Below are 10614 nucleotides of genomic sequence, written 5' to 3' on the forward strand. Positions count from 1 at the left end.
TGCCGCGACGATGCCCAAGAGGAAGGTGAGCGGCGGCCGCGGCCCGCACACGCCCCCCTCCGCCGCCCGGCTGGCCCCGGCGCCCCGCGAGGCCCAGGCCAGCCGCGCTCTCGGCAGCGCTGGGCCCGGGAGGCGTCCGGACCTGCGGCGGGCGGGCGCGCTGCGGCCCCGGGCGCGCCGTTCTGGAACGTTCGGCGGCCCGAGGAGCAGGGTGGGAGATTCGAACGCGGCGGCGGGAAGCCGCTGACGTCACGCGGCCGAGCATTGTTCTCGCGGGCGGGCGGGCGCGGGGCTCGCGGGCACTTTTGTTTGCGGGCTGCGTCCACTCGCCGTCTGCTTTCTCCCGCAGGTCAGCTCCGCCGAGGGGGCGGCGAAGGAGGAGGTAAGACCCCGCTCCTCTTCTCTCCCGGGCGTGGTTTCGGTTTGCACCGCACCCCGCATTCCTTGCTCATTTTCCTTTTTTTCTCCCAAAGCCCAAGAGGAGATCGGCGAGGTTGTCAGCTGTAAGTAAAGCAAGCCCCCTGACATTTCTTTTCCGTGGGATCGTACCCAGGGAAGAAACTCAGTGCTATTTTTGCATTTCAGAAACCGGTTCCTGCAAAAGTGGAAACGAAGCCAAAAAAGGCGGCAGGAAAGGTAGGTTTCACACTCACCTTAAGAGATCGTGGTGTCTTCGAAATGCTGCATTGCTACCTAACGCGCATTGCCAGCAGCTGAGGTCTTTGAGAATCTCGAAATCAACTACAGTTTGATGTCATAGTCTCCTAAAAAGTCGTAGTGTTACCTTACTTATCACTTTAATTCTATGTTTTAGTAACTTCAATAAACTGCTTTTTCTGGTTTGGGTAAAATACAGTAGATGTAGTCATCATCCCGGTTTACGGGAACATAATGTATCACCTTAATGCTGCTGAATTTGGGAAACTTAAGACGGCTAAAAATATTGAAGAATAACTTTCGCTTACCAGGGAAATCCATTCTTTGTGTTGTGTATGTTTTGGTTAGGGGTCGTCTGTTGGTTGCATGCTTGTACTTCCTCTTGACGATATCAGCAAGGCTAGGACTGAGGCCAGGAGATAGGTAATGTGTAAGTTTTTGCATATAAGGTGCTCGAGGCAAGGTGGGGGGGACATATGTCGAGGGGTAGATCAAGAGCTGTGTTCTCTGAAAACATGATTAACAGTCTTCTAAAAGTATTTTATATACCATTATACGTATAGGAGTTCACTAAGTTATTTTATCGTAAATGGTATGATGGTTGCTGCTCTAGAATAGATTCGTGAGGGCTTTATTCACATTGCCGGTCTTTGGGTAGTTGTTGGATATATATGTATGTAGGTTTGAAAACATTAAGTTGGAAAAACTAAATGTGTGCATGTTATTTGTAACTTTGTGTTTGGATTTAGCATTGATACCACTCTCTGTAAAGCCCTTCCTTGTTCTTCAGGGGAAATTCATGGTGTGATTAATTTCTGTTTACTCAAAACTTTTAAGTGAGTTTGCTGTTAGAAGTCTCCTCTCCCCAAAATCCTTGTCGTCATTACCCCTTTCCTAAAAGTGTAGGTGAAAGGTAAACACTGCATAATCAAAGATTCCTTTCATTTCTTTCTTTAAACATTGTACAGAGCTGAGTGTAAAAATCTTAACGTTTTTTCAATAGAAAGTTCTGTTTTGTGATCCTTTTTAAGAGGGTTCAAGGAAGGTGTAGGCGTAGTATGTCAACTTGAAATTTCTTACACCAGAAAATAATGGGATAATTCTGTATGAGAAATAAGAGTAGGCAGGAAAAATAGTGGCTCTTGTTGCAAAAAGTCTGCTTGAACAGTGTACTATTTATTATTACACGTTTTATTATTTGCTTTTTTAAATAAACTGGCTAGAATACTATGCCTGTTTTCTCTTAAATTCTTCTTTAATTTTTAAAAAAATTTATTTTTATTGGCAGTCTTGGGTCTGTTGCTGCGTGCAGGCTTTCTCTAGTTGTGAGCGGGGACTACTCTTCGTTGCAGTGTGCGGGCTTCTCATTGCAATGGCTTCTCTTGTTGCAGAGCACAGGCTCTAGGAGCACGGGCTTCAGTAGTTGCAGCACGCGGGCTCAGTAGTTGCGGCTCGCGGGCTCTAGGGCACAGGCTCAGTAGTTGTGGCATGTGGGCTTAGTTGCTCCGTTGTGGCGTGTGGGATCTTCCCGGACCAGGACTCGAACCCGTGTCCCCTGCATTGGCAGGCAGATTCTTAACCACTGTGCCACCAGGGAAGCCCGAATTTTTCTTTCTTTATTTACGTGCGTCTGTGTTTTGATTTGCCCTAAAAAATTTTTTTAATGAAACCAGTTCAGATTTTACCTCCAGTTGGGTTTGGGACATCAGTTATAATCAACAGGTAAGTTTTCACATCAGTGTTTCTTGAGAAACAAACCTGTCAGTTCAGTTTTCCCAAAGGAAAAATGATGGGGAGAGGGGAGGAGCCTTTTTCCCCTTTTAGTTTCAGTAATATATCTTTGTCTTCATAACTGAATCATTTTAAAGCCTTAAACAGGAGGTTAAAGCTTTTGATGTATTGATTACCATACTACAGACGTGTTGATTTATTTTGTTTTGTGTCACTTTCCAGCTGTTAATAGTTAAAATGGTATTATTTCAGTCCAGACTATTGCATAGTTCTGTTTTCACGTTTCAGGTTTTACATTTTTATGTTACTGTGATAATGGTTATTAAATTAATGAGAAATCTAAAGAAATCAGATTATAAAAGAATCATTTTTAAATACAGAAACGATTGTCACGCTTCATGGTGGCAGTGTATGTAGCGGTGTTGTCCCAAATATGTTTGTTTAGGTAATTTATTATTCTAAAGATACTGAATTACTAGTAGTTGTCATTCATTCATGTATGGAATGCCATTATAGAAGTATCGGTCACTGTTGGTCTTATCTAAGTCGGCTGTTAACTACGTTCTCTACTTACAGGAAATACTTAAGTGTCTCCTTCCCAGTTGATGGTGTCCAGAAATACTGTTTTATATTACTTTAAAGGGGCTTAACCTTTGAATCTCTTTTATCATCATACTAACACCTGTGCTTTTCAGGTTCTTCAGACACCTAAATGAAAACGATAAACTCAAAATTGATCCTTTTAGCTACCTCTTATATGCTATCAAGGGACTAACTGTAGCAGAACTAGTAGGATAGTCAGTCTGACCTTAACAACATGGTGCTTTTTCTCAGGTGAAAGGTCTTAACTGTGAGGGTAACCATCTTGTCAAGACAGTGGTTATTTGACAATTTAATTTTCCTGCTTAAAGAGTTTGGGGGTAGGTAGGGTTATATTGGGGAAGCGATTCTTCCAGCAGTTCTTCACTTCATTTGTTCTCTCACGTGGAACTTTAGAGAATAGCGGGTAATTGAGAAAGTGGAGAAGGGTTGTAGCTGAGGCTTTAGGTTTAATTAGGTTTAATTGTTGTAAGTCTGATGACGCTTGGTGTGCAGGTGCTGTTAGGGGTCTCCTCAGTGTGCTGTGTGGTCCTGATTACTGGGGGTGGACCTTAAGGTGTGTCCTGTAACTGAGAGTGACACACGACCGCATTAACGTTGCAACTGCGGTGGATGCAATCTCTAGCAAGTCAGAAAATGTTAGTAAGTGCAGAGTTGATACTTAAAATATATTCATGTTCTGTCACAGGATAAATCTTCCGACAAAAAAGTGCAAACAAAAGGGAAAAGGGGAGCAAAGGGGAAACAGGCTGAAATGGCTGACCAAGGGACTAAAGAAGACCTACCTGCAGAAAACGGAGAAGCTAAAAACGAGGAGGTCAGAAGTGTTTGTGTGTTGTTCATTTTGACTCTGAAGAGTGGATAATAAACTGTACTTTTATGTAGCAAATAAGGCAGTCTTTATCCTTTAGGATATTGAACAGAGTTTTGTACAGTAACTCCCAAGTGAATGGACAGATTATTTTTATGCATTAGATCATATTTGAAAATATATGTGTAAATGGGTTTTTTTAAGTGAGTGAACAAGAAATTGTAATGTACTCAGAATTTCAAACTCAGGTTCATGATCTTTATTATATATGGGGTTCATTAATTTAATTGCTTGTGTGAGTTTTTAAAAAGATTTAATTTACTAAATGGTATAACACATTTTTTTTTTCTTTAACATGACCTAGGGGTTTTCTTTAAACAAATATTCTAGTCTTTTTTTTTCCCCAAATTGCCATCTGTAGAACCGTTAATAATCTTGTTTGGTTTTTATATTCTGGATAGTGCTTTAAATTTTTTTTAATTGATTCCCTTCGTTTTATTTTTCCCACTTTCTAATAAAGAAGGCTTATTTTTCTTAAAAGGCACTTGTCTAGGATTAAGTAGTAACTTAGATTAAGCAATTAAAAAGATTGATGTCCTTAATCTTTATCCTTTTAAGCTCTGAGAAAAAGAGGTTTTATCTTAAAAAAAAAAAAAAAAGTGTGTTGCAGGGTGGTAAATAACTTTAAGCCAAGCCTTTTTTTTTTAACATTGGCTAAGCAGAAAATATAAGTAGAATATTAACTTTTAGACTTTATATTTATAAATCAGATTTTAAAGTAATAACTACTTACTCCCCCGATTTGCAGTCACAAATTCCTAAATTTAACCCCAAGTCAAATATTATGTGATAGTAAGATGAAATTAACTAATCCAGTTATAAGGGGAGAGTGAGGCCTTCTGATCCCTTTTATCAACTACAGTTGATTCCCATTATTCATGATGGTTGTGTTCTATAAGGTTGCTCTGTATACTGACTGGACAGTTGCTCATAGTGGAAATTCTCAAAATGTTCTCATCACATTTCCATCAACAGATCAAACCATAACCTTATTTTATGTGTGTCTGTTTAATGTATGTTTTGGGTAAGTTAATATTGAACTCAGGGCCAACAGAAACAGCACTATAACTCGTGCCTCAGTGAAGCTGTCTAACGTGTGTCTTCTCCACATGGCACGTCACAACCTTCTTGCATAGCACATAGTACTGGACAACACTATGCTTGTCTAGTAAACATTGTTGACCAAAAGCACAAAAAAAATGTGAAACGTGTGGCACTAAATAGAGTGTGAAAAAGACACTTGTTTACAGTGTTACAGCTGAAACAAGGCAGAAGGGCCTCAGCTGGGAATGTCTGTGTCAGGTGACTCATATTTTTTGCTGCTGTGTATCTGCACGTACATGACCATGGAACATGAAACATGAGTATTGATTTTGGGGTTACAAATAAATTTTAGTGAGTCAGTAAATTTATAAATACAGAATCTACAAATAATGAGGGTTGAATGTACTGTTAAGACTTAATAATAGTAATGAGTAAAACCTACACTGTATTAAATGCTAAATATCTCTAACATTATAACACTGACACAGAAGTCAAATGTTCTATCACTGTTTTTCCTTTGATTTTGCAGAGCCCAGCTTCTGATGAAGCAGGAGAGAGAGAAGCCAAGTCTGATTAATATCACACACCTGGTCCTATCAGTGGTCCCTGTTTCCCTTCTTGTACAATCCAGAGGAATATTTTTATCAACTATTTTGTAAATGCAAGTTTTTTAGTAGCTCTAGAAACATTTTTAAAAAGGAAGGAATCCCACCTCATCCCATTTTTTAAGTGTAAATGCTTTTTTTTAAGAGGTGAAATCATTTGCTGGTTGTTTATTTTTTGGTACAACCAGAAAATAGTGGGATATTGAATATGGGAGGCTTTGATTGTCTTGGGTGTCAGCTTAACATTCCACAGATGGAGGGTGGCTTTTATATCCTATAATACAAAGCATACATGGCAGTTTGGAGTCAGTTGCGCATTTAATGTCTTAAACACTTTAAATTACTTCTCTTCCCACGTTGTTTTTGGTAGAATTGTTTCCTAAAGCAAACCACTCACCCCTTCATCTTGGCTCTCCTGGGCAGAGTTTTGTGCACTCTGTAACATCTTTGGTCGTGGTAGTCCAGTTTTTCTAGTAACTGTTAATGTGCTGTGAACGATTGACAATTTGAGTATGTAGTGTATGTGATATTAAATTGTGAATTAGTGGGACTTAAAATATAACAGCATATCAGTATTTGAAGATATTGGTACTTGATATCCTGTGAAGGAAAATTTGCCCCCAAATTTTAAGCTGGAAAGTCACTGGAATAACTGTTCAGAAAAGAATCACAACTACATGATTTTTTAGGTTTTTGGTACGTATGTTGAGAATTGTGTACAAATTGAAATGTCTGTGTACTGATCCTCAAAACAACAAATAAAATCTCAATTATGAAAGAATTTCTTGAAGCACATGAATTAAGTTGTGGTTTAAATTTCATTTTAAAGAATTTTCACATTTGTTTTTCCAAAGTCTTAATACAGTTTTGGAAGAGTGGAAGACTTCATTGTTTCTATAATACTCCAACAGGAGAGGCTTTTGTGACTAAATTGGTTTAATGGGAAATCAGTCCCCTGTTCTCTGAAGCAAAATAAATACGTAATTATTCACTCTTCCTATGAACTACGCTTATAAATACTGAATAAGCTAGCACGAGATCTTACAGGTTTGTATTATTTTCGAGATTCGCTTTCATGCAAGTCCTTGTCCCTCTGTTTTGCCGTCTAAATAGTCTTTAGAGGTGGTACTGGACACTGCTGATTTGGCAAATGCAGAAGTGGAGCCAGAGATGGCATTTTGCCAAGGTCACCACTAAAGAGGGAGAGGCCTTGGAAAGAAGTTTAGAACTCTACGTTTGATGTTATTTTGCCTGTGGACTTGATTAGTAGGAGGCAAGAATGCTTTAAAAATTAGTCCTTGGGGGGACTTCCCTGGCGGTCCAGTGGTTAAAACAGCTTCCAGTGCAGGTGCTGCAGGTTCAATCCCTAGTTGGGGAGCTAAGGTCCTACATGCTACGTTGCTGTGTGGCCTGGCCAAAGATTAAAGACGAGTCCCGGGGGATCATAGAACTCTGCAAGGGCTGTGTGCCGCTGGAATGCCCAGTGTGAACAGAGCTCACAGCGGTGAGGTGTGGCATCGTAAAACGTGAAACTACAGAAAAAAATGCAGAGGACGTTGATTTGGGTTGAAATGACACCCAGAAGAGGGCTTTGGCAGCTCTTGGGGAGTGGGAAAATTCTTGGTGGAGGACCTGAAACAGTGATGCAGGTAGATTTGCCTGTAGTTTCTAAGTTTTGTTAGACTGTTTGGATATGCAAATTTAAAGAGCTGAAACATTTTCTCTTGCTGTGTGTATGGATACTTCATGCAATTTTTTGGTACCAGAATTTCTAGCAGCTACTTGTTGCAGTTAAAGGGTTATCTAAAAAAATAAATGGAATTCCCTGGTGGTCCAGTGATCTAAGACTCCACGTTCCCCAATGCAGGGGGCCCAGGTTCGATCCCTGGTCAGGGAGCGAGATCCCATATGCCTTGACTGAGAACCCCCATGCTGCAACTAAGACCTGGTGCAGCCAAATAGATAAATATTTAAAAATTAAAAAATAAACCAATGGGGAAAAAAACTAGTGAATTTTAACCCTGTAACCCATCTGACAGTGTTCATTTCGTATTACCCAACCGTCCACCCCTAGGAATGTGATAAATGTTTACAGACACAAAGATTTTCTTATTCTGAACTCATTGCTAGTAATACGTTTAAAGAGGTTTATTAATTTTCTAAAAAGCACAACAGGTAAGGTTTTTTCACTTCTTGTATAAATTGATACCTAAAAGAAATTGCCTCTTTTATAGAAAATTGGAATGTAGTACTTCTAGATCCTTGCCTTAAGCATCCTTTTATGATTTTTTAATGATAAAATGAACCCTCAAGTGGGTGTTCTCTTCAGCTGTCAAAAGAAAACAATTACTTTAAAAAAAACCCCAAAAAACACGTTGAGGTATCTTTTCTGGGATCAGTACTTAGAAAAAGTTAATTTCTTGCCCTTTCAACAGCTAGTTGAATGAGAACTGAGTGATAGGAATGGTTGAGTGGAGGTCAGTTCAGATGTCCTAGAAGGACAAGGAGGATAACTGTTTAGTAATGATGCTAACAGATCAGACAGTCTCATTTGTTAACTAGAAAAGGCAGTTAGCAAGAACCCTGTATTCTCTTGGCTTGTTTGAGGTTGAATTTGACCTTTCAGATGTAGACTAACCAGAGGAATTAAGGCATGGAACCTGGTGCCTGATGCGGAGATGCATGATAATCATGGAGGCCCTGGGAAAGGAGTCTGTTGTCTGGGTGTTTGGTAAGTGTGTATACAAGTGTGAGGGTGGGGGTAGGGAGGAGAAGTGTGTGTGTGTGTGTGTGTGTGTGTGTGTGTGTGTGTAATTTCAGTACAGGGGCAATCCGTGCTCACTGGGGGAAAAACTCAGGAAACAGACAAGCTAAAAACACCGGAAATTATAATTCACTCACTAGGCAACTATTTAAAGATGCATTTTTCTCAGATCCTTTTCTGTGTTTTTACGAGTTTACAAAATTGGTGTCATCATACATCCGTGGTTTTGTTTGTTTGTTTGTTATTTTTTTGGCCGAGCCTCACGGCTTGCAAGTTCCCCGACCAAGGATTGAACCCATGCCCCCTGCAGTGGCGACATGGAGTCCTAACCACTGGCCGGCCAGGGAATTCCTGCTACATCCTGGTTTGTAATCTTTTGCATACTGTGAACTTTCTCCTAGGTTAATGAGTATACTTACATAGCATTTGTAAGCACTGCATACTATTTTATTTCAAGAATGTAATTTGTCAGACATTTAGACATTTTCCCTATTAAGACAAGCATTGTGAAACTAAAATATGGGTGATTTCTATTAATGCATACAGATATATCCTAAATATATGTTTGCCTATCACAGTCCACAGTTGTTCCATGAGTTTGCAGTAAAAATACATAATTGCAAGACAGTTGAGAGTTTCAAAACATTAAATAGGTGATGAAGAGTCTTAAATAGATGATGGGAAGCAGCTCAGTAACAAATTGGTTTTCAGATCATAAATGTTTAGGGTTGTTAAAAAAAAAACCTGAAAAATAAAAATAAAATCATTTAATCCCAGAAGCTGAAAGTAATTATTTTCAACGTGTTGAATTTTCTTCATATATGTTTGGGTTTTTCTTTTTTTTTTTTTTTTTTTTTTTGCTGGTTTAATCTCATGGGGAAAATAGGATAGCCGAAATAAGTTCCCAGCGAATCTACAGAAGTCACTGGTTAGGGGGGAAAAAAAAATTGGGAGTATAAAATAAAGCAGCACAAAATTAAGAAATTATAGAACCCACGTCTCCTGCATCGGCAGGCGGACTCTCAAGCACTGCGCCACCAGGGAAGCCCTGGGTTTTTCTTTATTTGTAAAATGTTTTAATGTTTGCTTAACAGTTCATTGTATGGCTGTGCCATAATTTGGCCATTACAGTTTTTCTTTTTAAGGATAATTTTACCCATACTCAGAAGCAGTACAGTATACTATATCCCCATATTCTAGTCAACCAGTCCCCAAAGCCATCCAACCATTGCTGATCTAGACTGTCCTTATTATTTTGAAGCAAATAAGGATGGATATTTTAAAACCAGTATCTATAAATAGGAACTTAAAAGTGAACAAAATACACAGGAAGCAGATATTTACATAGGTAGTAAAAATTATTAATTTATCTTTGGTCTTTTACACATTTTGTCGGGGGGTTACATGCAGATTGAATTTAACGAGAAGCTGCTTTTTTCTTTTTCTTTTTAATCCAGTGTGGCTAGTTCCATCTTTAGCATCAACATATTACCTTCAGATGCTGATTCCATATTGATTTTTTTTTAAGTAAAACATTTGCTCAAGTTTATTGAATAGCATTAGATTAGGTAGGAAGCATTAAAGAATTGAATACCAGAGACCAAAAAAAAAATGTCTGTGCAAAAGATGTGAGTAAAAAAAAAGTTCATCAAAGCCAAGGTATGAAAGAATACATCTAAGTATCACCCTTTAAATCCTTTTCCTGAATATTCTATGCATTTAAGTCTGGGGATCTTTGAATGTTACTAGCTTTTATCTGTGACAATGAATCTTATAAAGGAACTCTTCAAAAGTAGAAGAAGGACCTCGTTCCTCTCGATAGTGAGCTTTTTAAACGAAGGATATTATGTGAACCCTCTGTCTCTTGGAAGGCTGAAATTCCATGGGTTTCCCAGGCAGCTTTTAAAATCTTTTATGGGGGCTTCCCTGGTGGCACAGTGGTTGAGAGTCCGCCTGCCGATGCAGGGGACATGGGTTCGTGCCCCGGTCCGGGAAGATCCCACATGCCGCGGAGCGGCTTGGCCTGTGAGCCACGGCCTCTGAGCCCATGCGTCCGGAGCCTGCGCTCCGCAACGGGAGAGGCCACAACAGTGAGAGGCCCACGTACCGCAAGAAGAAAAAAAAAAAATCTCTTATGGAAGCTCGCTATTCCTAAGGTGTAAAATGATTGAAATGCATTCCATCATTTCCTCCTTAATTGAAGCCACATGTTCAGATTTGAGTTTTAAATTCTCATTCCCTTATTTTGTAGGAAAATTCAGCATTCAACAACAGGTATATATATATATATATATATATATATATTTTTTTTTTTTTTTTTTTTTTTTTTTTTTTACGCGGGC

At 39.3% G+C, this 10614-nt stretch overlaps 1 protein-coding gene across 1 annotated transcript; it reads left to right on the forward strand.

Moving 5' to 3' along the window:
- Positions 1-7: 7 nt before the first annotated feature.
- HMGN1 (high mobility group nucleosome binding domain 1) lies at positions 8-6292 on the forward strand. The gene is made up of 6 exons (XM_007470475.1): positions 8-25; positions 350-382; positions 474-503; positions 586-636; positions 3677-3805; positions 5433-6292. Exons 1-6 carry the CDS (start codon positions 11-13, stop codon positions 5478-5480), a joined length of 306 nt encoding a protein of 101 aa, XP_007470537.1. The 5' UTR covers positions 8-10; the 3' UTR covers positions 5481-6292.
- The last annotated feature ends 4322 nt before the right edge of the window (positions 6293-10614 follow it).

Source organism: Lipotes vexillifer, unplaced genomic scaffold (genome assembly GCF_000442215.2).
Source record: "Lipotes vexillifer unplaced genomic scaffold, Lipotes_vexillifer_v1.1 scaffold402, whole genome shotgun sequence".
Classification (NCBI taxonomy): Eukaryota; Metazoa; Chordata; class Mammalia; order Artiodactyla; family Lipotidae; genus Lipotes; species Lipotes vexillifer.